Below are 26783 nucleotides of genomic sequence, written 5' to 3'. Positions count from 1 at the left end.
TCTACTTCTCCTCTGTTACAGCTCTCAGCACCAATACAGGGACGCATTCATCTCACACACCCAAATTTCATTTGAAATTCTCCTGACAAGTGGTTCAGTCCCATAAGCTGTGGCACTCCATAGGGACCTCTCAGTTTCCCGAAGCCAGTCCTAGAGACAATATATAAATCGGGAAAAGGCCTAATGCTCATCAAGGTAATATTTCAATGATCTCTTCATCAGAGGAGTTCACTTCTGACCCTAAAAGCACATTTTTCAGCTCAACACTGCGGCCCACCTAAAAACGCAGCGAGCAGAGGAAACATGCATCAGTTCTCTCCCACAGAAACGGATGTCGTAGCAGTGTTAGACACTAAGAACTTATTTCTTTTGTGTTGCTTTTACCTAATTGTCAGTAAAATGAAGCGAGCCATCTGCACGCAGTGTCAGGGGAAACAGGTCCCTGCCGTAACAATTTTATTTTCCCAGTGAAGGGAGAGGTCTATGGGATTGATTCAGGGTTGTTTCATATGTTATAGACTATTCCTGACCATTTAAATCTTAGGCTCAGTTTGTAGGCAGCACTTTACTAACCTAACTAGATGGTATATGGAAAAGAAACAATTTATTGAGCTAAAACAAGCTGATAAATGTGCCGGAGACAGAGGGATTCAGGTTAATGAGGTCCAGGGAGGGTGGGAAATGCCCAGCCAGCCCCGGCATGGGACCATGCTATAAACCAGCCAGGACAAGTAAATAAGAAACATGGCAAATAAAATATAGTATCATCCACACCGAAAGGCAAAAAAGACAACTCAAACCCACCTCATAGATTTTGTCAGATTTTAAATTATCTTTATCATGGAGAAGTACTTAGGAAACAATATAGGTATATCAATGAAGTCCTCAGCTTGCTGTGAAGCCATATTAAAAATGGGATGCAAATGGGATGGGATTGGGAATTAAAGATTGGGAATCTCATGTTCCAGCATTTGCTATTTAACTCCAAAAAAACCAAAAAAAAGAAAGCGTAGAGTAATATTTAGCAGGTGCTGTGAGAAGTGCTGGAAATGGTCACCAGTGGAAATATGGGGACAGTTTAACTGAGAATAAGAACGGTTTTAAATAACAGCTCAACCTACCTCTTAAGAACAACAGCATTTATCTTGGGGAGGGAGCGGCAAGACTCCAATGCCTGGTTTGCCTCCATGATTCCGGTGAGGATCAAGCAGGGCTGAAAAAAGCTGAAAATGGGAAAAAGGGAAAATTGGTGATTCTCAACAAGCGGGTGGTTTACCCTCCCTTGCTCCGCGCCATGGCTCATGCTGCCCTGGATGTCAGGGACAAGGTACTGGGTCAGCCCACGGCCGGGAGGATGGAGGCGAGGAGTAGCGGGATGGCGGGAAGGCTGTGGGTCTGTGAGGGGACGGCGTGGGGATGTGTGAGGGGATGGTATGGGTCTGTGGGTCCGTGAGGGGACAGCTGGGGCCGTGGGTCTGTGAGGATAGAGTGAGGGGAGGGTGCAGGGCTGTGGGTCCGTGAGGGGACAGCGTGGGGCCGTGGGTCTGTGAAGGTTTGGCATGGGTCTGTGAGGGGACAGTGTGGGGCTGTGGGTCTGTGAGGACAGCGTGAGGGGACGGCGCAGGGCTGTGGGTCTGTGAGGGGACAGCTGGGGCCGTGGGTCTGTGAGGGTAGAGTGTGGGGACGTGTGAGGGGATGACGCAGGGCTGTGGGTCCGTGAGGGGACAGCGTGGGGCCATGGGGAGATAGCGTGGGTCTGTGGGTCTGTGAGGGGACAGCGTGGGTCCATGAGGGGACAGCGTGGGGCTGTGGGTCTGCGAAGGTAGGGTGTGGGTCTGTGAGCAGACAGCGTGGGGCCATAGGTCTGTGAGGATAGAGTGAGGGGACGGCACAGGGCTGTGGGTCTGTGAGGGGACAGCTGGGGCCGTGGGTCTGCGAGGCTAGAGTGTGGGGACGTGTGAGGGGATGGCGCAAGGCTGTGGGTCCGTGAGGAGACAGCGTGGGGCCATGGGGGGACAGCGTGGGGCTGTGGGTCTGCGAAGGTACAGCGTGGGTCTGTGAGGGGACAGTGTGGGGCCATGGGTCTGTGAGGACAGAGTGAGGGTACGTGCGAAGGGCTGTGGGTCTGTGAGGGGACAGCTGGGGCCATGGGTCTGTGAAGGTACGGCATGAGTCCATGAGGGGACAGCGCGGGGCCATGCGTCTATGAAGGTATGGCGTGGGTCCGTGAGGGGATGGGATGGTGTGGGGCCGTGGGTCTGCAAAGGTTCGGTGTGGGGCCGTGAGGGGACAGCGCGGGGCCGTGGGTCTGTGCGGGTACAGTGAGGGGACGGCGCAGCGCTGTGGGGCCGTGGGTCTGTGAGGAGACGGCGCGAGACGGTGGGGCGTGGCGGGCAGAGCGGAGGGGCGTGGCCCGGCCGGAGCGGGGCGGGCACAGGGACCACGCGGCGCGCAGCGCGCTCCTTTTTGTCCCCGCGCGGCCGCCGTCGCGCACGTCCGCCTCTCGGCGGGTTGCCATGGCGGCGGGCAGGCGGCCGCGGCCCTGAGCTGCGCGGGAACGGCGCGGGGCCCCTCCCGCCCGCGGCCTACCCGCCCTGCCCTGCCCTGCCCTGCCCTGCCCTGCCCCGCCATGGAGGACGAGCTCTACCTCGAGAATATCGACGAGTTCGTCACCGACCAGAACCGCATCGTGAGTCCCGCCGGCGGGGCTGCGCGGGGGGGTGGGTGGGGGGTGCAGGAGGCCGCCGCCGTTGCGCGACCCCCTCAGGAGGAAGCGACATCCCTCCCTCCCTTCCTGCCCCCCCCCCAGCGTGGCTACCGTTGGGGGGGGGGGTGTCAGCCTACTTGTTTTGGGGGACCCCCTCAGGCTGGGCCCCAAACCCGGCTCTGGGGGTGCTGGAGACGGGGCGGGGGGGTTGCAGTGCCACGGCCTGGCACCGTGTCAGCGCCTGGGGCGACACCGGTGTAGGGTCCCCCCCCCTCCCGCCCTCCCCAGTCTCGGTTCAAACAGCCCAAACCCGCAGGGAGCAGCTGCTTTCCGTTGGCAGTCGGAAGGGGAGGCAGAGGCTGTGCCCCCCCCCCCCCCCCCCCCCGCTATCGCACCCACCTGCGGGACACGCGTGGGTGCCCTGCCTCTTCTCGGCAGGCGCAGAAGAAAGGAGGCCTCCGCAGCTGTAGCTGCCGTGCCCCTCAGGGCTGCTTGCTCAAGTTTTACTCATCTTTGGGGTTGTAGGCGCGGTGCCTGGCTGTGTTTACAGTGTTTGCTTTTCCACAGGTCACAACGTAGAGTTTTCTGTCAGGTTGGACAGGCGGTGACTTCCTTGTCAGGATATTTTTTTCCCCCCCTTTGGCTTTAAATTAATTTAATGTCTCTGAAGAGACTTGGTAATGGCATCGGTTATATCACAAGAAAAGAAGCTCTTCCCCCAAATTCCTTACGCTCCCTAATAGATGAGCTGGTTTTCCTCAAAAAAAAAAAAAAAAAGCACTGTAGTGACAGCAGTGTTTTAGCTCAAGGTAAACGACAGAAGTGTATGAAACTGTTTTTTTCCATGAAAGGTTGAGGCAACCTGGAGCACTATTTCAGCTTAAAAGTAAAATTACTACTTATCGTCTGTAGCCTCTTGAAGCCTTGCTTTTTTTAGGACAATTCAGAAAAATGGTATGCGTGCGTGTCTGTGTTTCTTTCAAAATAAAGATTTCTGCCTAGGCAGTGATACAGTAAAGTTGGTGCATCTTGTCTGTCAAAGCAGTTTTATTAACGTGACCTGCCTATGTCATTATAGTTTATTTCGGTAAACTGCTAGACTAATAAAAGTTTAATTAAACTCCTGTATTTGAGACAGGAAAGGCCCTAGCCTGAGGATTAGTTTAAAAAGGCGGAGCGTGAGGAGAAACAGGTATAAAAGACATGCCTTGTCTAAATAATAGCAAGCCAGTGGCAGGGCTGGGATTAGAGCTGTAGTCTCCTGCGATTTAGCACACTGTGCTGTCCGACTTGTGATGCAGCCAGAGATCCCCGTGGCAAATGAGGGAGGCAGAAATCCGATAAATCCTCCGTAGTTGTTTGGGAGAGCAATAAGAGCTTCTCACAATTAAGGATTGCGCTGTTTAATTTTTTTTCTCTCTGTTGCGAAGCTAAGCAGCGCGGGTGTTTTGAATGGTTTTTATTTATGTGATGGCCTTCCAAGAAAGCATTCACACAAACACACCTTTCTGAGTCGGTAGTTTGTTCAGGTCTCAGGGATTCAATCTACTCATTAAGGTACAGGCAGGTGGGTGTCCATGTGCTCTCACTTCTAACAGGTTTTGCTGAGGGTTTCTTGGAGCAGGGGGGTCTAAAGAGTTTGATTTTCCCATGGAACAAGCAAAGGATGGGACGTTTAACAAGTCAAGAGACCGAGGTTTTCTTACTAACATGGGTGGTTTTTTTTCTGTTGTTACAGGTAACGTACAAATGGCTAAGCTATACTCTGGGAGTTCACGTCAACCAGGCTAAACAGTAGGTATTAGTGCATCCCACAAACTTTTTGTTTTGTGGCAAAGCCTTGTTGATTACTGTTTTCATGATTGTGGTTAGTGTATTAAAATTATCTCTCTGGAAATATTTAAAAATCCTGCATGTCTTCTCAGGTACAGTCGGTTATGTTATTCAACATGCCTTACTCCTCCTGTAGGCAGATCTTGCCTTGACTCAATGGGAGTTGCGCTTTAGAGAGCGGTGCTCAGCTGGACGCCTTATGCTGCCTTTTATCATAAATACTGAGGTCAGAATAGATGTTTTAGCATTATATTACTACAGAAATGTATGTAGCTCCTTTCATCCTGAAATGCGGATGTGTTTTCTGAATTTGGCTTCAGTCCTGCAAACAGAGCTATGCCTTTGTGAGAATCTGCCACTGCATATCCCAGCTTAGGATGCCGTACATTATCCACGGATATTGCTGGCAGCAGAGTCAGGAAAATGCAAAACAGCTCATATGTATGGCAAATGCTCGTCTGCTCTGATCGCCCTGCTGCGTAGTGCGTGATGCATTAGTAACATCTACTGACCAGGCTTGATGGGCACAGGTAAATATTTGAAAGCTGGGGAAGTCAGCTGTGCTGTCAGACACTTTTGCTTCTCCAAACTTAGTATAAATGTGTAACCTTGTCTTGGTGTATTTTGAAGAATAAAAATTACTGTAACCTTTTAAATATCCTATAAAACAAAGAACGAGCTCCCAAGGATTCCGGGGCTGTTGCTACCAGCAAGGTAAAGTTAAGCATAAGATTTGAAGGTTGCATAAGAGTGTCAAGTCCCATAATACAAATATTTTCTCTCCTTGTTTCTGGCTGTAGCTTGGACCTAAAGGGGCATTTGCTGCGTACTCAGCTGCAGTGTACTGAGCCCAGCTTCACCTGTCTTGTCCAAACTACCAGAATATCAACTCTGGCATCTAATGTTATGAAGAGATTGTTTGGTCTCTTTCCTCCGGGTGTGTGTGAACAATTTAGATGATGTGTGAATCTGAGTGTGCTTCAGTGATGGTGTAGACCTGACTGGAGAGCTCTGCTGGGAACAGTTCTGGTCATACAGTAAACTAGAAGGAGCCAGAGAACTTTTTTCTGTGAAGAAGATGGCCCAGGTGAAACGGAGGCACCTTCTCAAACCCTTGAAAGCAACCTGGAGATGGAGAACTCCTGTGACATCTTTATGCTTAAAACTCTCTCCTAGAAGCTGGAGAAGTGCCTGATAACACAAGTGAATTATTTTAGTGAGTTTTGCTGGCTGTGGCAGCATGGTAATTGCAGTCTGTCTCCGTGGCAATGAGGATCTTCAAGTATTTTTACCAGATAGCATCCTCATGGAGTGTGCGGTGGTGTCTCTGCCCGGTTACGTGGGACACTGATCATAAATCAGTGGTATAAGTGGGAGCTGAAAGCTTGAGCCTTAGCTCAATCTCGTCATCGCTAATCATGCTCTTTCCTCCTGTTTCTGATCACCATGTCAGTGGATGTAACTGGGATTGTATATATACACCTGGCAATGTGATTATGTACCAAAAATCACCAGTTCTTCTGTCAGGTGTTCCAGAATGCTGGGTTGTAACAAGGGAAACAGCCTTCTCGAGGGGAGACTTTGGAACAAGCTGCCCAGAGGATGTGAGACCATCTGCAACCAACTGTTAAAGCTTTGAGAGCTTGTATTCATTTCACCTTTGGTTTATGTAGTTGTTGGACTGAGATTCTTCAAAGTGGCAGAGGAGAAAGGTGTCTCAGTAAGATTAAATTAATCCTGGTTAAAATAACTGTGCTTATGTGAAATGTTTCCATGTCAGGCTGGCTTTGCTCTTTTTATGTAAGCTTCACGGAAGGGGTGGTGACGGCCTCTTTCCGTTCTAGGTGATTAACACTGGTTTCTTTTGTGCAGGATGCTGTACGATTATGTAGAGAGGAAACGGAAGGAGAATTCAGGAGCTCAGCTTCATGTCACCTACTTAGTAGCAGGAAACCTCGTCCAGAATGGACACGTTGTGAGTGTTTTATTTCTCAAAGGTGTCTGTAAGCTCTTTGTTCTTGTCTCTTCCACCTTGTTTTGTAATCTTTGGGTCAAAAGCTGAACTTGCTCTCTTTTTCCAGTAATGGGCACAGTGTGCTAGGTCTCTTGTACGTGTACAAAACAAGGCACTACCTCTGTCCCAGCATACAAACAGTGGGGAGGAAAGATCAGTTGGTCATGGTTTGGTAATACAGTGCTGAATAATGCACCAGGGTTTTTATTTAATTAACTTAAATCCTGCTACCAGTCATCTCTCAATCCTATCACTAATATTGGACAGCAGATTTTCTAAAACGGTCTGGAGGGGCCCTTGTGAGATCAGCTAATCCATTTCCCAGGATCTGCTGTGGAGTGGAGAGTAGTGTTTGGAGAGAGCTTGAAATTCAGTTAGAATAATAATAAATAATAAATAGAATAATAAATAGCTGAAGTTGTCTTGTTAAAAAAAGCAACTTTTTATCCTGGTATACAAGAGAAACATAAATTTATTAACAGTATTTTGTATTTAAAATGCATTGACTTATTAAGCAAAGGAATCACTACTTAATGTATTTTTTTTTTTCCTCATTGCTGCTTGTCAGGTTTTCAAGAATGCCATCTAAAATTTCAGACAGGTACCTCAGGGGTTTTTGAAAGAAGATGAGCAAACTGAGTGCCTGTTTCCCTTTGCTCTCAGAAGAATTCAATAGCCAAACACTAAATGCCTTTGATGTTCCACTAGGTGTCTATTGTATCTTTAGATACCCAAATATCTCTTACAATACAATCACAGTCTTAATTTAGAATTAGTACATCTCAGGGCGTCCTGGCTTTTATTTGTAGATTGGAAAAAAAACCAAAACCAACAAACCTTTTGTTGTTTTCCTAAATACTAAACTGGTTCACATGCATAGAATATTCTCTTTAAATCTCCAAATCTGCTTGAAATTGAAGGTAATTATTTATTGCATTAGTTCTGTATAATGGAATATGTTTATTTAAAGCTGTACAGATAGCGTCACATTTGTAGCCTGAGTTTAACAGGTTTTCCCCCTGATTTCTTTCGGAAATAACAAGGTAGCATCTCTTGGCTCACTAGAACTGGCCAGAGGTTTGTCAACACATTCTATTATTTTTAAATTTGCCATAATGTGTTTAAAACAAACAAGTGAATTCTGATGTAGGAAGAAATAATATTTTTTTAAACACTGTCTTAGCAGCTTATATATTTTTAAAAGAAGGTCTTCCAAGGTAAACATATAAAGGGCACTTTTTTTTTTCTTGTTTTTAAATATCTTATTTTTGAATACTGCAATAGCAGTGCCTGCTAAGAAAGGTGACCTGCAGGTGCAGTAAGTTGTTAGGGGCAGAGACGAAGCAGTGGGTTCGGAGATGAATTCCAGAGTTAGGAATGCCACACAGGAGGAGTTTAAAGTTCCTCAGGCTGGGTGTCTGAGGGCTAGCTGGAGCGGGTGGGAGAGGAGGTCAGATCTGGAAGATGATTCCAGAAGACGTGCAGGCATTGGAGCAGCGGGTGGGTATTATCTGGCACAAGGCAATTTTGGGTAGGAAAGGGATGCGAGTGCTTCAGATGCAACCCTGTGCTTGCTGGTAACGCTGCACTCCTGTCTGCTGTCAGTAGGTGTAGCCACAAGGCTGTGGATTCAACTGCGGGACTCGTCTGAAGGGAGATACAGATAGAAATCAGTGACAAATAATTCTCATCATGTCTTAAGCACTGCACGCTCTTTACTTGCAACTTTTTATCTGCCTTGGTGAGGGACCGAGACTCTCAATCTTTCTTTACTATTTCAGGTTGCCTACATTTTCTTGCATCTTACTCTTTTGCTGTCTAGTCTGTGGTGTCAGTTAAATACAAAATTAATGGTTGGATTTTGTCCAGTCTGTCTCTTTGGATACTCTCTGTATTAACCGCAGCCTGTTAAATGTCGTAGTGCAGGTATAGTCCTTGAAGACTGGCTGTAGAGCACATTTCCAGAAACATTCATTTCTGGCTTTTAAATTAATGCTTAATTTCTCATGGCGTTTTGCTTCTCGGGTGCCGTGTCTGTGCTACAGATTGCTACGTTAGAGTTTACTGGCAATCTAAATATACATAGGTGATGTGGGCCAGTGCAGCAGGTTTCTAGCAGTTGGGTCATCAGCATTAGTTTGCTTTTCTCCAGCGAACTGTGCAGTTGTTTAGTTCTCGTTTCATCTGTGTCTCATCTCCCAGTGTCAGGAATGGAGGACAGAGGATTTCTTTAGGGTTGTAGTGATCTGTGAAACAGTCTATTAGAAAAGTAGGAAGACAGAACTTTAAAAACTAGTGGCCGATGACTGTTTAAAGGCATTGGCAGTGTTCTTGGCAGCTCTAAAGCTGCACCTATAATGGGTAGACTTTCTTATTCAATAGGTAACTGAAAATATCAGTCTTATGTACAACAGATCTTTTCAAATTTTAAGATTGCAATTTATTTATTTTTTTACAGTGCCACAAGGTTGCAGTAGTGAGAGAGGATAAACTCGAAGGTAAGCAGATCGTGAAAATTATGGGGTTTTAACTTTTTTCTTTGAAAGAACAGCAAAGTGAGTAAAGCTCAGAACTTGCCAGCTGCACGTAAATGCCTAGTCAGGCTGCTGGGTTCAGGTGTGTACTTTTTGTACTAGCTTTTTCTCAGAATTTTGAATAGCTGAGCCAATGGCTGTGTAACTTAACAGACTTGCGATTTGGGTCTGATTTTCTTTTTTTTTTAATGTTGAACTTTTTAGTCAGTGATTCTTTTCCACCTCCCTGCCACTGACAGACAGCTTCTCCTTAAAGGCAACAATATCCGAGTAATGTACAGCAGTGTCTCGCAGTGTTTTAGAACGATTATGAGCCTTCAGGCTCCCGAGGATGCTGAAGCAGATAATTCTACTTATTGGTTAAATGCAATTGCAGTCTTTGTTTGCCCTGAGTGATGTGGGTATTAGTGAAATGTCCCACAAGAACGTTCTCACTTTCGTCTGGGGTATTTGCTTTCCCAGTAAAAGGTGAAAAAACCCACCTCTATAACACTGCTTCCTGCAACTCTTCTCCATCCACTGTCAGTCATCGTACCATCTTTCCAGGTCTGGTCCTGCTAATGAGATCTGATCCGTAGGCTCTTCGTTGCTTTCAAATAACATCTTTGGCATTTGAGAACATACTGTGGCATTTGTGACCTTTCATATCCATGCTAATGATCTAACTTTGTTTGAAAGACTTGTGTTATTTTCCTTTTTGAAATCTGAAGTGGATTTCTGGCTAAAGTTGTATTCATCAGGGTAGTAGGTTGTCAAGCAGTGCAACTACTATCTGTCACATTTGTTGAATTATGCGTGCTGCGTAATACTCTGTTTTGCTGTGGAGGAAAGGGTTGTTCATGGTTTTTGTATTAGACGGCAGGCCAAAGGTATGACTTACATTTGGAAGAGGCTGAGATTTGTGATGGGAGTAGGGCTGCCTAGTCGAGGACTGGCCCCAAGAAATGATTACTGTGTGTATTTTTGCACTGCGTAGAAGCTCTGTCTCGGACCAGGGCTGTGTGGAAAGAACGATATAAGCAATGAACAAAGAATTCCTAAAAACCAGCCCTTGCCTCAAGGGGGGTAACAGTCTAAATAGCATAGAAGAGACAAAACATTGATTCCAGCAGACTACTAGAGAAGACACTGTGATGCTAGTTGATACGGTGGACGCTACCTGAATGGCAGAGAGCAGTTCCAGCAGGGTAGAGTTATGACTATTTTCTTCCTTAGCTGTAGGTAGTCATATAGATAGTCTGGATCCCAAACACGGGGTACTTTGAAGGTAAACACAGAGAGGTTGCTCTTAATTCAGTTGTCTAAGAACTAAGAGTGTATAGTGGAAAACATGTTTGACAGGCTTGTGGAGTCTGTTACTTTGAATTCTCAATTAGTGAGCATTGGAAGAAGGTACAATTAGACATTTTTGTATTCGGGTCCTTGCTGTCAAGTGGTCTGTCAGTCTTTCTCCATCCTTGGTAGAGCCCGATACTTAAAGTTGACCCTTGATTCTGTAAAGGCTGTGCTAACAGAGGACTTTTTTTCTTCCCCCCCCCCCCCCAGCAATGAAGTCTAAACTAGCCACGATTGCGAGTGTGCATGTCTACAGCATTCAGAAAGCCTTGCTCAAGGACAGCGGACCACTCTACAACACAGACTATGATATTGTCAAAACAAACCTGCACAACTGCAGCAAGTGAGTTGCGTCTTGGTTTTTCTTCTTATGTTATGTGATTTGAGACTGATGAGATGTTGCTACATAATGCACTTCAGCAGAAGTCAATAGTTACCAGATATGCCCGGATTTTTAGAAAGCTAGAAAAAGATACCTTCTAAGTCATGCCAGACCAGTCCCCAGACAGTGCATTGTATGATTGTTTTGTAAACCAAGCTATTTCCAACTTGCAGTTCCCTTGCTCCGTTACTCCAATGGACAGATGGTTCCAGTACCTTTCTTCTCTGATGGCTAGAAAACTTTTTCTCATTTCCAGGCCATACTTCATCATGACCATTTTTATCCAGTTCTCAGTCACACAGGAAGAGTAAATTGAAACAGACTTACCAAAACATGAGTGATGTGCTCAGCGAAGCACTAACATGAGTTTGCCTTCTGTTTTGTGAGACTGTGTTTTCATCTTCTGGACTCATCCACCTCTCTGAAGATGTCTTACAGGAACTCATATCTATAAGATGAGAGCCTGAGGCGTAGGGCAAGCATACAAAACAGACCACGCAACACAAGTGCCCTTCATGGTTGAACTAGAGAAAGCTTGTCCTGGAATTCAGAGGGACTTCAGTCTCCAGGGGTCATGGTCTCTCCTCCTGAACGGTACCTGGCAGCTGTGACTTTTCATTTATGTGTTGTTTCCACCACAACAGCTTCAGCTTGATGTAATCAGTACGTACAGTGCCATGACCAATCTGGTTTAGAAGGGGGATGCCTGAATGTTGTGTCATAGAAAGAGTATAGAATTTGAAAGTAGAAATATAGCTGTCTTCAAAATGTTGACAAGAGAGTGGCTGAGAAAATGGTGTCCTAGAAGCTGTGTGTTTCAAATGTAAATGTCAATACCATGGTAAGTGCTAGAAAACCCTGCTTCAGTGAAGGCGTGTGCCATAGGTTTGGCTGCAGTTGCCTTGTTCCAGTTTGTTTACTCTCGGGCACCCCTACCTGGTGATACTTGTGTCTTGGAGGACTCTGCCTTTCAGACCTGTACATCCAGAAGGTTTGGACAATTTGGATTCTGAAGTCGCTTTCTGAAGCCTATGTGTAAATCCCTGCCTGGCTTTGGAGCAGAATTTCCCAAGCAAACTAAGAAAAAATTCAGCTGCTTCATTTGTGACCTGGTTGAACTAAATTCAGACTGACCGTATTCCCTCTCCCTTGTCAACTACAGGAATTGTCTTTTACGCTTGGGACAAGATTCCTGCAGTGCCTGCAAAAGACAGAGGTTTAACTATGTGCATGTTTATAGCAAACAGAACCTACTTATAGCAAACAGAGGCTTCTTATACTTTCCTGTCAGTCCATATATCTCACAAGCTCTGGGGCAAGGATCTTTATTCTCTTCTGTCGAACTGGATTTAATGCATGTTGCTAATGTCAGCTTTCCAAGTGGAAGCAGCTTCTTGGTTGCAGAGCATAGTCCAAACATTGCTTATTTTTTTCAGTGATTATTCAGTGAATTTTGGATCAAGCCCATAAACTATAGTCACACAGCAGCATTAAGGCAGGCTAACTTCCCAAGCGCCTGGAATGTGTGAGGTTTAGATGTGCTTGCTGCACAGTCAATATAACCGTTGATGATAAAACATTTGTAATCTGGAGGGTTGATGGTGTTGCTTTACAGGTGTGTGTGGAGTAGGAGTGAAAGCTGTCCAGGGAGCGGTGTTGACCATGTTGAAAACAGATTGACAGTGTAAAGAAAGTAGGAATACTTTTCTTCAATGTCTTCTTTCCTTCCTTTAAAGGTTTGAATGTCAAGAGGTTGCTGCTGCAGCCTAGAAATGCTGTAGAGATGGTGTTGGTTTGTTAACACGTTACAGTCCCTGATCTGAGTAGAAGTGGACTGTGCATGTGAGCCGCTAACGCTGAGGCACAGAAATTAATTGGCAGAAGACTAGTTTATTTCTTATGCAAATAAAAATACGCTGTGTAATTCAGTGGATTGGAAGGCGTGAGTCTGTGCTCTTTTGTGGCATTTCTGTAGGAAATCTGGAAAGCCTCGCCTGTGATTTGCACAGTGGGGAGTAGAGTTCAGTTATTTTTGGGTACTGCTATTCCTGACTGTCAGGGAATTGTATTGTTAGCTGTGAACACATCATTTAGTTCTTATATCTCCATATCCCCAAACAATCACGTTTCAGACTATTACAAGCTGAGATGTATCTTTGCCTACTAGTGATTACATGGAAATGACTTTATATAGTTAAGTCTGAATGCCATGGATATCTTCTGAGCCATTTAAGTAGTTTAGTTTCAGTTGTGGTTTACTTACCTGACCGGTACGATTGTGGCTGCTTGTTGCAGCAGTAGTGGACTCAGTCAAAGCATCTGAAAGTTGTAAATGTTTTGGATCATCAGACAGCCATGCGATTTATGCTGCGAACTTTAGAGAGTGTAACCCGTTTAGGAATAAAATGCAGTCTGCTCCATCTCCACCCTGGGTGTGGAGACGGGCTTTTCCCCCCCATGAAATCTGAACAGCTTGTTTAGCATTTGAATGCTCTCGCTCTTGCTGACAGGTTCAGCTGATCTTTTCAGTAGAGGTCTCCATCGCTCTTGTTCTGTGCCAGCCTTTCTTTCTTGTCCCATGCGCAAATTAAATTGCTCTTTTTCCCATAACAGGAGAACACAGGACCAGAGAAGCAAGGCGCTACTGGGGAGGAAGCCGAGGTGAAAAATAAGAAGTTAAAAGGCTAATTAAATTTTTCACTCCATCACACAGGTTTAGTGCCATTCAGTGTGCCGCTGCAGTCCCCAGGACGTCGGCTGAAGTTTCTCAAGCGCAGACGTCTCTGCAGGCTGGTTCCCAGACACAAAGTGACACGAACGCTGTCAGCGTGCCTGTGGTCAACGGCCACGGTCCATCAACTACTAAACAGCCCTCGCAGCAGCCCAAAGGGATCATGGGAATGTTTGCAGCGAAAGCAGCTTCCAAACCCCAGGACTCAAATAAAGAAACCAAAGCAGAGGCTAAGGAGGCCCCAGGTGTAAGTTACCTCACACCCTTTGGCAGCCCTCTGGGTTAATAGTTTTAATGAACTGCTCTTCTATCAGGAATAGTGTGGCCAGCAGGACTAGGGCAGCGATCATCCCCCTGTACTCGGCACTGGTGAGGCCACACCTCGAATGCTGTGTTCAGTTTTGGGCCCCCCACTCCAAGAGAGACATTGAGGGGCTGGAGCGTGTCCAGAGAAGGGCAACGAAGCTGGGGAAGGGTCTGGAGCACAAGGCTGATGGGGAGCGGCTGAGGGACCTGGGGTTGTTCAGCCTGGAGAAAAGGAGGCTGAGGGGAGACCTCATCGCTCTCTACAGCTGCCTGAAAGGAGGGTGTAGAGAGGTGGGGTCGGTCTCTTCTCCCAGGTAACAAGTGATAGGACAAGAGGAAATGGCCTCAAGTTGTGCCAGGGGAGGTTTAGACTGGATATTAGGAAAAATTTTTTCACCGCAAGGGTTGTCCAGCATTGGAAGAGTCTGCCCAGGGAAGTGGTGGAGTCCCCAGCCCTGGAGGTATTTAAAGGACGTTTGGATGAGGTGCTTAGGGACATGGTATAGTGGTGGGCTTGGCAGTGTTGGGTTTGTGGTTGGACTTGATGATCTTAAAGGTCTTTTCCAACCGAAATGATTCTGCAATTCTAGCTTTGCTCTTACTCAACTTAAATAACCTTCAACAGCCATAGTGCAGCCTCGTCCGCTGCTTCTAGTGCTAAACTTGCTGTTGCCTGGGAATGCTCAGTCACTGTTGTGTAAGTATTTAACTATATAGTACAGACGTGCCTTCTGTCAGTCATTTTGGGCAAAAATATATTGTGCTGCACTCTTGATCTATCCACAAAAGTATTTGCCATAACTTTGATGCTTTGACATTCCTCCTTGAGCCAGATCTCCAGCGAGTATAAACCAGCATAGCTGCATTATTGAGACAATTGTTCCGTTGTCTTCAGTTATGCCAGTACGTACACCGGTTGAGGATCTTGCTCTCTCCATTGTGCTTAAAAGGATTTGTTTTCAGCAATAAATGAAATGTGAGAAGTCCAGGTCTTAAAAGTAGCAAGGTGTTTAAACTTGGTCTGTGAGGGAAGTTTCAGACCTTGACCTGTGCGAGACTAAATTGTTTATCTTCTCAAATGCTGTTTTTTCCAGGATAGGATTATGTTTTAATTTAAATTAGTATGATTGTTTTTAAAGCAATGTGGCCAGTAAATGGGTATAAAAATGGTAACGTTCCCTGCATGTGGTTCGGCTTTTTTTATAACAGCTGAGTAGACCTTGGTTCATTTTTCTGATTTTTATAGTGAATTTAGAACTGGTGAAATATGCGTGTCTGAGTGTTTTGGGAACTTTATTTTCACGCAGAAAAAAGGCAACCAGACACTAAACGGGATTAGGAGGCCAAGCTCCCTTAGGTGTTTTTTTTTCTGTGTGTGTGATTTTTTCACTTTGGTGGCGGCTATATTAATGGAATAAGCAATGATATTTTTTGCAAAGAGCTCAGCAGAACAGCGTACGTGCCAGAATAGCTGGATAAATTCTTCATGGTTTGGCCAATCTGTGTTCTTTCCTCTGTCGATTACTGTGAATTGAGGCACTGATAGTTTGCAAAAAGAACAGTTCTTTACTGGGAACTGACCCAAGTCCCAACCACTTATTTCAGTAACACTGTCAGCCATCAGATGGGAACGTGACCCAAGTTAGATTTGAAGGCCTAGCTAAGGAGTTGTAAGTAACTTAGTCTCAACCCTTTGATGCATGTAATATCTAGTATCTTCAAATTCTCCTAAACAGATATTGAAGTCTAAGATGCTGACTACTCAACAAATTATACATATTTATTTTGCTTGTCCAGAAGCAGTACTATGCATATTGAGGGCTGTGTTGCATGACTAATTCCTGTGGTTACTCCTCTGTTTGCTTCTAGGTGTCTGCAGTAAGCAGCAAACCACCAGCAAAGAGCAACATAATGAACAACTTTTTTGGAAAAGCTGCCATGAGTAAGTGCTTTATAACATGCATCTGTTTTCAGAAACCATTGTGGTCAGGGCCCAGCCTGCTGTAGTTTAAAAAACAAAAAAAAATATCCTGAGGGATATTGGAATTCTGTCTCTCTTTTTTTTTTTTTTTTGGCTAAGTAGCAATTAAAAAAACCCCAGTGATAACAAGTGGCTTGTTATACAGCTGTGATAGGAGGCATAAACAGAAAGGAGCAGAACTCTTACTTCCCCCTCTGCTAAACTTGTTGGATTTTCTTTATATCCCCTCTTTTCTCATAGTTTTCCGTACTATTCTTCTGCTCTTTTGGACTCAGAGGGGTTAATGTTTTTGTATGCAGCTCTTCAGGCAAAAATTAAAAGTTGTAAGTGGAATTTTTCAGACAAAAAGCTTGCTGGATGAAGATCAATTAAAATGACATATTTGTGCAGACTAACCCAGGAAGGATTTTTAGTGCAAAAGAAATCTGATTTAAAGTGAGTACTTCTGGCTGGAAGATTAGCTATTGGTAAAATGTTTGCCAAAACCTGTTATGCAGGGCGTGTTAATGATGCTTGCTTTTCATCACAAATCCCTGAGGAGTCTATAGTTAGATTTAGGGTTAATTTCTTTACTGAAAACTGAAGACCTAATAACTGGAGGATAAAAATGAGGGGTGGCCTTCCCCTTTGAGCAGGGGTTTGGACTAGGTGGCCTCTGGAGGTTCCCTTCTGACCTAAATTATCCAAGTCTAAAGAAAATATGCTGAAGCTTTTGAACAGACATTGGAAAAGGATTATAGGACTTTATTCAAAGACGCCCTTATAATACCAAGTACAAGAGGATTCAAAAAAAGAGTTACTGGGAGAGAGTAAACAGCAAAGTTCACTTTCTAACAGATATCTGTCAGTTTGCAGGGTACAGTTCCAGCACAGAACACGCAAGGCACAGTACGGTTGGGCATCTTTGAGTTCCTGTTTTTGTGAGACTGAGGGAGCTGGGGACGCTTTCAGCCTAAACACAGTTACGTGTAGTAACTCAAGTAAAATTCTTACGATCTGAGAAGAGCCCTAGACCAAAGTTCATATGCTGAAAACCCAGGAAGTCGAACTTGTGTGGTAAAGATAACCCCGTGGTGGTGGAGAAAGTGCTGTGGATGCATTTCCATGATTTCCAATGGGGTTCACTTCTCTGCTGAGTCTTGTCAGGGAGCACTTCAAGGAAACTTGTGAGGTGGCTGCAGGGAAGGAGCAAACCGAGCAGAACTGGAAATGATTATGCGTATAGAAGAGATAGGGTGATTCCAGGAGTAGGATTGATTCCCTACATGTTGTACGTCTCTCCTGGCTTCAAAGATTTCACCATTGCCAGAAAGTCCTGAGTTAACAATAATTGGGTCCTTCGGCTCTCTGCTGTTGATCATAAATAAGAGAGCTGTCATTCAAGTTCTTATGTATGAGATGTTTTCCCTTGCTCAGTGAAGCAGCCAGTGAAGCACTGTTCTCCAAGCAGTGTCAGAAAGGCATTGGCATGAAGTCTTCTAGCCCTCTCGGCAGCCCCTGTTCCTGTTGACAATATAGTTGATCTCATCGTTGAACACCTTTTCTTCGCTTGGGCATCTTGTGCTTGGGATGATACAGGTTTCGAACTTGTCTGCTCCTCTCTTCTGGTGGGGGGTGTGTGTGTGTAAAGCTGCTGAATGAAGCTCACAGACTGTACTTAGGTGTTAGTGTGCTAACAGCACCACCTATCAGGTTGATAAATACATTATTTTGCTGTCCACTCCCACCTGCTCTCTCTTCTCTGGTACTAGATTAAGCTTTTTGAAGCAGAATTGTCCTTGTTTGTGGTGCTGTGTAGGCAAAAGAGGCTGGTTCTTGATCATGTTGGGGTTGGGGTGTGATGAGAAGCCACTACGTTACTGAAAATGCTAATCATGGGCTCTAATGTTATGCAGGATGGAGGCTGCTCGCACCTTCCGTTGCTTTTCATCAGGCCTGATTCTCCTGTTTCTGGGCACTTCTGTGCTTGACTAAACCTCTAATTTAGAAGGGTTAAACTGACTATAAAGATGGATGTGGTGTTATGCCAAGGGGACTGTCTAGAAGAGGGGCTCCCAACCCTTCTGCGATGCCTTTGATCCTGGTGACTGTAAGGGGTTCTGCCACTGTCTCCTAGCCCTCTTCTGCAGAGTTTAACTGCTGCAGCACAGTCAGCTTGCAGTTCAGGAACAGAACCAAACTGGTAAATCAGCTAGAAATTTAAGCATGCCCTTTTTTCATGTATGACACAGCTTGGTCGATCTAGATCCCATAATGCTTTTATATGTCATTTGTAGTGTTTTCTGTGTTCTTGGTGCACAGTGTTTTGTTTAACCAACTCCTCTGTAAGTTGTCATTCATACTGAATGCCCAGTGTTTGTTCTTTTTTAATGGTTTATTCACAGATAAACTCAAAGTCAACTCTGTGCCTGAGCAGCCAAAGGAGGAGAAAGAAGTAGTCAAGCCTTCAGTTCCTGTAGCAGAACCAGAGTCATCCCCTAATACTGTAGTAGAGAAACCTGGGAAGAAAACAGAGCCTGCTAGAATTCAGCAAAAGGACAAAAAAAGGTGGGCCACGCCATTTAGGGTGCCTGTAATCTGTTAACCCGCATGTTGATGGCCTGCATGGAGCTGGCTGGTCATACAATGCTGGCTCACCTCCTGTTTCCAGCTACTAAATTGCATTAAACCTGGCTAAAATGATCTCTCTTGGAATTCTTTCCTAATATTTCTTTTCCATTTAGTGCTGTAGGTGCCTCAGGGCCATTTGTGCCATTGCAAATGGGAAGGGACACGGTCCAGGTAGTCTTCAGTGGTAGGGGGTGGCTTTCCATGAGACAACCTCACGCTGTGAGCAGACTTAGTATAGACCCTGCAGGCAATCTGTGGGGGCTGGCAGGAGCACCTGTACTGCAGGGAAGGTAGTATATTCCCAAGCTTATATGTACACAGCTTCCAGCACACAAAGTTCTGCTTGTTGATTTCCATAGCTAATGTACTGCTGCTTTCAATGCCACTGGTTTACTTTGGGCTGAGACTCCAAGTAAATTTTAAGTTCAGCCCTTTGTGTTTAATCCAACCCAAACTGACAGAGACAAAAAATCATTACAGTCTGATGGCTCTCTGGTGGCCTATGAGTAATTAATTGGTGGTCTCAATCCGTTTCTAACTAACTAGGTAAGCACACCACCCAGCCCACCATCGCAGTTAGTGCTAACTGGTCTTCTTATTGATAGTCTTATTCAAAAAGCCAAGGGCCTGGAAACTGCATGTTGGCAGTGTGGTGTTGGGAAGGCCACTTGGGCTGTACCAGCACTATGAGGATACGTGGGCCTTTAGCCTCCAGGCTTGTTAGTCTGACACGTCTCGCCAACATTAAAAAGAAAGAAGCTATTTTATTTTTCCAGTAGTCTTTAAAAATGGCTCCAGGATTCTGAGACACTACCTCATAGTCAGTCAGTGGCAAGCAGTCTGTCAAAAGAGCTTCTGAGCGATGCTGTTGGGGACATTAGTGTTTGGGAGCCTGAGCTATAGAGACAAGATCAGAAATGCGCTCTTGCCAGGTTGCTGTGGCCAAGCTAGGTGAGGTACTGGGCAAACTGTTGAACTGCAGAGGGGCTAAAGAAATCCTCCTTGTTTTGGAGAACTGGATATGGGTAAGGATGAGGCTGGAAAATGCTCATGCACCTATGCCTGATTGTATAGGTGAGTATAGTTCAGCATATGTGATGCTCACGTTTTGAAGACATACAGAGGTATTCGATTTCCTTGCTAGCAGTACTTCTATCAGGAACGTGCTTGTCTAAACATGCCTGACGCTTTCATGCATGCACAAGGGATGACACATGTTCATTCCTTTTTTTCTTTTCGTGGCAGTAAAATGAAGAGGGTGGACAAATCGGATAATGAGGAAGAAAGAGATCCCGAAAATCTAAAGAGAAAGAGGAAGCGAATTAAACAACTTCAGTCTGACAGCAGCGATGAGGAAGGTAAAAAGATGTGTAAACAACCAGGCATGTAGGTCAGGGGCCTGATTTCGACAATATTGCTATCCGAGGCTGTTGGTCAACGATTGAGGGAATAGTTTAGAGGACTAAAGACCGTGCAAATGGCTGTAGCTTGAGCTTTCTGTTTATCTTGTGCTGCAAGCACTTGGGCATACAGTTGAGATGCCTCAGTCATTCAGTCTTTGTTTTAGCTTAGCTCAGATCTGGCTGTCTCCTCACCAAGTGTGCTGCCAGTCACACTGACGTGTGGGAAGGGGGTTCTCAAATCTCTTGTGAAAGGTATCACGCCTTCCAGAATTGCAGGACTGGTCATAACCAGTTTATTTGGTGAGTAAACACTCGCAAAGTGACCTCCCCCCTCCCAGGGTCATTTTTAGTGTCTTTATTCTGTCTTTTTATAGAAATGGTTTGGAAGACAGCATTGGAAGCAAGACTTCCAAAAAAAAAAAAAAAAATAATGGAGAAACTGGAGGCAAAACAGTTGAGCCATATCCGATGCGACTCTGCGTCTCCTCAGTGGCTGTTGGGTTTGATAGGAGTAGGGTGTCCAGAACGTCGCAAGATTCGGGCTCATAATGAGGAACAGCAGGGCTGGATTCCAAAGAATTTGGATAATTGAGGTGACAAATGCCGTTCAATGTAGATAACTGGAAAATAAATTGGGATTGAGCTAGGGAGATGTGCTAAGTGGAACAGTCATCCAACAAGCTGATCAGGCAAAGAATTTGGGGATCATTATGGACAAATAATTGAAACCACCAGTTTGGTGTACAGCTCCAATAAAAAAAGGTGAAACAGCAAATAGGTTGTGTTAGCAAAGAGATGGACTCCAGCAGGAGAACTGAAGCTGTTTGCTTATTTAGTGTGGCTAGCGCATGAGAAACAACCATGAAATGAAGAGAATCTGTAATACAAGTTAGAGAGGCAAATGCTGTTGGATATCCGAGCAGTCTCCATGCCACCTTAGCCTATTTTCATGGTTTCTCTTCTGCCCAGCATAATTTCAAGTGATCTCTGTCATCAGGCATCCATCACTTCTACTCGGACTATTCCACGGGATGATAAATCTCTCAGGAAGCTGTTCTTCATGATCAGCCTTAATTTCATCACATTCCTGTGTGCAGCTCCTTGTTTGGCCATAAAAAAATATATATATGCCCACACTCTTTGGTATTTATTTCTTTAAATGTTTGTAAGCTATTATCTGGTCTTTCCATTTACTCATCACTCAGCCTACTGACAAGCTGCGTTGTTTAGCTCTGAAGAGGGAAGATTGAAATCCAGCCCGTTTAGCCACTTGAAGTGCTGCTCCTTGCTGGGCTGGAATCTCTCAGCTCATCCGTTCTCTGCTAAGGAGAGCAGGCAGAAATGAGCCCCGTGTTTCAGGCACGTGGTAGGGCTGTGCGGAGAGGCTGCTCTTTGAAGCACGAAAGCTTGTTGGTTCAGTCGTCTTGTGCTGCCGTGAGTTGGGGACCCCCAGCCTGTGTTCATGACAGTGCTCTGAGCGCACAGCAAGCTGAGAGGTGACCACAGAGTCTGCTTTCCTTATCCATTTCTGTTAGAACTCTTCATGTCCAGAGACTGAGAGCAGTGCCTTAAGACTGTCATAAATTGAGCAGCACTTTTCAGAGAGTACTGCAAACTCCTGCTTGCTGCATACTCATTTTGATTTTGAATATTAGAGTTCTCTGCTCTTTTGATGAATACTTGTATTATGTTAGTATGTGCTAAATAGTTAATGCCTTTGAATGTGGTGCCTTGTGTTCTCGTTTATTCCAAGGTGTGGTCCAGAGACTGTGTGTGTACTCCTACCTCAGTGCACGCAGTAGGTCTGTTCAGTTGTTCTCCCTTGTTTTATTTGTGCTCTTAAGCACAAGTTAACTGCATTTGCAATTAGAAACCATGGGTCTGGTCCTCTGGTCAGGTTGGGGGCCCAGTTGTCTTATTAACCTCATTCTCAGTAGCTTTAGACATTAAAAACAATACAAGTAAGGCTACCTACCCGCTCGTCTGTGGGGAGGGTTGGTTTTTGGTTTACTCCTATTTAACCTACTGAGATGTATGCAGAAAGTTTGACTTTCTGTTTGGAGAATTTTCTTGTCACTGCTGTTGCTCCTCTGGCATTGTAGTCCTCTTTGTTCCTTCCATTATGTCAAGAATTGGCTGTGTTGTGTATTAGAATTGTAAATTTATGCAAATTATAGCTTGTGTATACAAATTTGTATATTACTCAGATTAGCTTAGTACTATTCCCTCTTTCAAAAGGGAAAGATGAGAATCGAGAGAGCTTCTCTCTTCTTCCTTTTTAAGCTAATGGCTATCTGAACCACTCTGATGAGGTCTGCATTCAGCCATTTGGTTCTGCTGCTTGCCATTCTAAATCCAACCAGATGAAAGAATTTGAATTTGAAAGATTTGAATTCTTTGAAATATTCATACTGAATCCAAACTGGTAATATTAGATTCAGTATTCAAGTATAAGAATGTAAGTTGGATGAAACAAATAATTAAAAACAAAAGAAAAATGTACAGCAGCTGGACTTTGAGAGCATTTATCCTTGGAAAGGTTGGAAACAGGTTTCTCCAGAGAGCAGGGGCAATTTTAGTTGGCAGCATCAGTGAGCGAAACGGGGCGGCCTGGAGTGACATTGTTCCACGCTGCATCCCTGTGGGAGCAGGGAGGAAGGCACCATATGCTGCACAGCATTTGGAAATCGCTGCCAGACAGGGCATGGTTCATCCGCCACCTGCGTAATTCACCCGCAGATGATGGAGGGGTAAGTTTTAAATATGCAAAATGCAATATGGGAAGCTGCACCACCAGAGCAGATATCAAAGGCTAACAGTCTAGCTGCTGCTTATGCTAACACGCCACGCTAACCTGGCTGACCTCCGCTCGAAGCAAACGAGGAGGTGCTTGCCCAGGCTGCTCCGCGCAGCTCGAGGAGGCACGGCCTCGGGCAGGGGTGCTAACCTTTCCTGCGGGTGCAGCTGCAGATACAAGGGGACGCTTGTCCGCAGCCATTGCTGTGATTGGCGTTCAGACAGGGCTCCACCTGTGTAACCGCTAGTAAAACCACTGCCCTTTTTCAGGCAGACTTAGTGACGTTTTGTGGGTTTGAAACGGGGTCCGTACGACTGATGCGAAGCACTGTACGGGCGCTCTTAACGTCGGGGCAAGTCTTTTGCGTTGTTCTGTATTAGTCTGCTCTTAATGTACTGAAATTAGCCCAAAATAAGCTCTTCTTACATGAGTGTCAGCACATTGTACCAAGTTGAAAATACAGAGAGGGCATAAGGCACAATCCTCTCCATTTAAATGATTTTTCATTAAAAGATTATATTGGTATGAGGGTGCCTTAGTCACTGCAGGTTGTTTTGCTTCCAGTGCCAGAATAAACTACACAAGCGTGTCCACAGAGGACAGGAGGTTTTGGCAGCTTCAGCTATACCAACACAGGCAGCGTTTCGCAGTGTTGACAAATGTTTTACAGCCACTTTGGAGGGTGATTTCAGTGGCACTGTAACCTACAAACTCTATCGGTTTCGGAGAGCCGCAGCAGAAGCACTAAAGCTTCTCACAGTTTTTCCAGGCAGGGTCAGAGCAAACCGAACAAAGCCAGGATTTACATCTTTGGTACATCCAATTGCCCAACTTGTATCCATTTCATGCAGCTGTTGCTGTTGAGTAAACTGTGGGCAGCAGCTAGAGGTTGACTCAGGAGTTATCACATGTCAGAGGGCTGTGTTGGCTAGAAGAGGATAATAAAGTAATAGAGACGCAGCTTGATGGTAGTCCGAAACACTCTGACGTGGGGAGAAGCTGCCTTCTGCCTGCCAAAACCTGGGAGAACTCATTTAAAGGAGGCTGAAGAAAAGCCAAGATTTCCCCCAAGCAAGCATAGTGGAGTTGACGTGCTGAAAATACCTTCAGCAGCCTCCGCTCAAGTATGGCAGAGGTGGCAGTTTTTCACCAGGCTGGTTTTCAGCCCTCTTAGCGTATGCTCTCTTAAAAATATTTTCAAATTGATGTGGCCAGCCTGGGTAGTTTGTGAAGCAGGTTTGGTGCTGTGCAGTATATGGGCGCTTCAGCCTGCAGTTGCTGTGAGACTATGATAAATATTGAGAATTTTGAGTTCCCCGCAGCTCCTCGGCTGCGGTCCCGGCTGCCCCAGCAGTTAGCACCTTAGAGCAGATCCGTTGTTTGGTTTTATCTTTGCACAGCTGCCAGACCCAGCTCTTTGGAGCAAGGTGAAATACCGAGTCATGTTATCCCACTCTGTTTGCATTTCTGTGCCTCGCTTACTGAAGTAGTTAGGAGGCTGAGTCCTTGTTTGAAGAATGTAATTTATTATTATTTAGCCTTGGCAGCCAACCACTGTTTCACTTGAGCCCTTCTTAACCTATGAAGGTCAGTTGGCCGTATGCCTGGCACAGTCATAACTCTTAACACTGACCTAATCTGTTGGGACAGCTACAGATCCAGAATTCGTGTTACAGCGACAGGATGAATGCAGGGCTACAGCCAGCAGAGCTGGGAGGAGAAGCCAAGCAGGCACTCTGTCCTCCCATCCAGCGTCATTGTTGTTATTATTAAGCAATAGGTCAGATGAGGAGTTTTCTTCCCCCACATTCCGAGCTCTCCCCCACATTTGAGGACTTGCATGGCAGCATTTCTCACTTGGACTTGGAGAGGATTCCTTAAAGCTGTTTAAATTAGTCACAGTGCCTGCTGTGTGGTGCAAGGTGCTGCTCCTTCCCCTCTTGCCCTGCACTGATTTTTCTTCACTGTCTGGTCTCTGTCACTCTGCCAGCCCCACAGAAGAGTGACCCTGGCTTTCTCATTTGTCTATAAGCCCTGCTAGTCTTGCTAAGGCCCTGTTTGACATTGCTGGTAGAGGCTCCAGAGCTGATTCTGCTCTGTACAAATTTGTGAAGGTGGCCTTGACCATTTCAGTCAGTTTTGGCACTGAAAGGATTCCACTGTCTCTGTCCTTGCACCCAGAGGAGAGCATAGATGATGACAGATGAGAGAATGGGCTGGTTTTTGGGGTGGTTTGGTTTTCTGTTTGTTTTTCAAAGGAAAGATTGGGGTCTCCCTTAACAATGTTGCAGGGCGGGTAATAGTATATTCCACTTAGTTCTTGGACTAAGGTAGTTTCAAGCTAATAGCATTGATTGTTTGGGATGTGTAGCACCACCTGTGAAGTAATGACTTTTTACCAATGGGGAAGAGGTAGAGAAACTAAAGTCATCCAGTGTTTCAGGACTATGTAGTCTTAAATCCTGACTCTTACAATTTCTAAACAAATTACAGTCCCTCTTTTTAATGAGCAAGTGAAATATACGGCTAAAACATGCCAGTTTCTGTGCCTCTTTTTAAAGTTTCATTTGGTGGAACTGATTTTGGCTTACCAAAAATCCCAAATGCACTTCTCCCATCCTATCCCACCCTCCACCCTCCTTCCTTTGGGAACTGCAGTGTGTAGCACCTTAGCACAGGGTGAACCGTCTGGCTGGAGGCCGACCACTTTGAACAATTTGTCCTGACTTCAATTAAACAAATCTGAGTGAGAACTCGTAAACCTTGATCTAAATACAGGTTACAAGCAATTGCTCAGAGTTAAATTAAATGACCTGACACAAAAAGGTAGCTGCAAGGGTGCATTAGACCCGCTTGCTATCGTGATGTTCGTTTTCTTAGCAGATGTCCCACCGTCTCCCACACCTGAGGAAGAGAAAGCTCCATCTCCACCTCCTGTACCTGCTCTGAAAACTGAACTGGAGCCTGCATCCACAGAGGTAAGAGTATATCAGGGTGATTAACTTCTGGTTTTATCCAACTTGATGGGGATTGCCCAACCACTTTTCAGATGCTATGGGGGAGGTCCTGTTGCTTGTCAAGTCCATCATGTCATCCTGCTTGAAAGAATCCACCATGCTCACTAGTTCATTCATTTTCTAGACCATTATTTAAACTCTAGCTTTTCTGCTGACAGTACAGTTTTCTGTTTTCTTCTCTTTTTTCCCCTCCTAATGCTTGATGAATTGCGGCTCGTATTTGAACACTCTTCCCTCTGAATCTTGGCCTCAGGAGTCAGGGCAGGGCCAGAAATGAAACCAGAGACTCTTGGTATTCAACCTTGTATCGCAGGGAAGCTGCTGCGTAAGGGAGGTGGGCTGCGATTGGCAAGAAGTCAACCTCTGAGCTGAGAAAATACATGTAGTTTTACTGAAAGTGCAGCTGTTTGTCACAGCAGGAGTTCTGGTGTCTTGCACACCGTGTTATTTCCTCATTCTTTGGAGGTATGATGGCACAACCCTAGTGCCACCTCCTCACATAACTAAACACATTTCAAAATATCACATGCCCCAGAAGAGGAACGTGCCCCCTGTACTGGCAGACGGGAAAGCTTGCTGTCTCGTTTGAGTTGTATTTTGTCTCTCTGAAACTTGTCCCGGTAGGATAGGGAGAACTGTGGCATTAGCAAAAATGAGACTAGGATATCCTGGGAAAGGACAGAATTAGTTATCAAATCATGCTCAGCTTCATTAGAAAGACTAGATTTCACCCCTGGGGCTGATGCTTTTATGACCTGTGTACGTGCACAGGGCCTTAACTCTTGATTTCTCACAATCCTGCAATGTCCTTCAGGTTTCAGCTGGAGGGAGGAGGAGGAAACGGAAGCGTGTGCTGAAATCCAAAATGTTTATTGATGAAGAAGAAGGCTGCATGGGTAAGACTAGCTGTCTCCTACACCTCAGTGGAACTAACTTTTATTGAAGATGTGTTGAAGATTTTTACAGGCCAGCCTCTCCCAGGCTTAGAAAGAGGTTCACAAAATCACTTTTGTTATTCAACTTCAACCTCATGCTCTCAGATTGAGGTAACTGCTCTTTTGGTGAAGGCCTGAGTAGGGAGTCATGGAGCTGTGGCTGAATCCTTATTCTTTTTTGATTATTCACAGATTTTC

At 45.2% G+C, this 26783-nt stretch overlaps 1 protein-coding gene across 2 annotated transcripts in view; it reads left to right on the top strand.

Moving 5' to 3' along the window:
• Nucleotides 1-2463: 2463 nt before the first annotated feature.
• The window catches only part of POLD3 (DNA polymerase delta 3, accessory subunit), a 30044-nt gene continuing 5724 nt past the window's right edge, over nt 2464-26783 (top strand). The window contains exons 1-11 of one of the 2 annotated variants that reach the window (XM_075491365.1): nt 2464-2689; nt 4446-4501; nt 6413-6515; nt 9013-9052; nt 10634-10766; nt 13519-13783; nt 15712-15784; nt 18208-18370; nt 19679-19791; nt 25517-25611; nt 26465-26546. In XM_075491365.1, coding sequence (XP_075347480.1) covers nt 2630-2689; nt 4446-4501; nt 6413-6515; nt 9013-9052; nt 10634-10766; nt 13519-13783; nt 15712-15784; nt 18208-18370; nt 19679-19791; nt 25517-25611; nt 26465-26546 — 1183 coding nt within the window. In that variant the 5' untranslated portion in view covers nt 2464-2629. Of the gene's footprint in view, nt 2690-4445; nt 4502-6412; nt 6516-9012; nt 9053-10633; nt 10767-13518; nt 13784-15711; nt 15785-18207; nt 18371-19678; nt 19792-25513; nt 25612-26464; nt 26547-26783 lie in introns of both variants that reach the window. The other variant, XM_075491364.1, reaches the window with a different exon arrangement.

This window comes from Mycteria americana, chromosome 1, assembly GCF_035582795.1.
Source record: "Mycteria americana isolate JAX WOST 10 ecotype Jacksonville Zoo and Gardens chromosome 1, USCA_MyAme_1.0, whole genome shotgun sequence".
Lineage (NCBI taxonomy): Eukaryota > Metazoa > Chordata > Aves > Ciconiiformes > Ciconiidae > Mycteria > Mycteria americana.
This window is presented reverse-complemented; position numbering and strand designations above follow the sequence as displayed.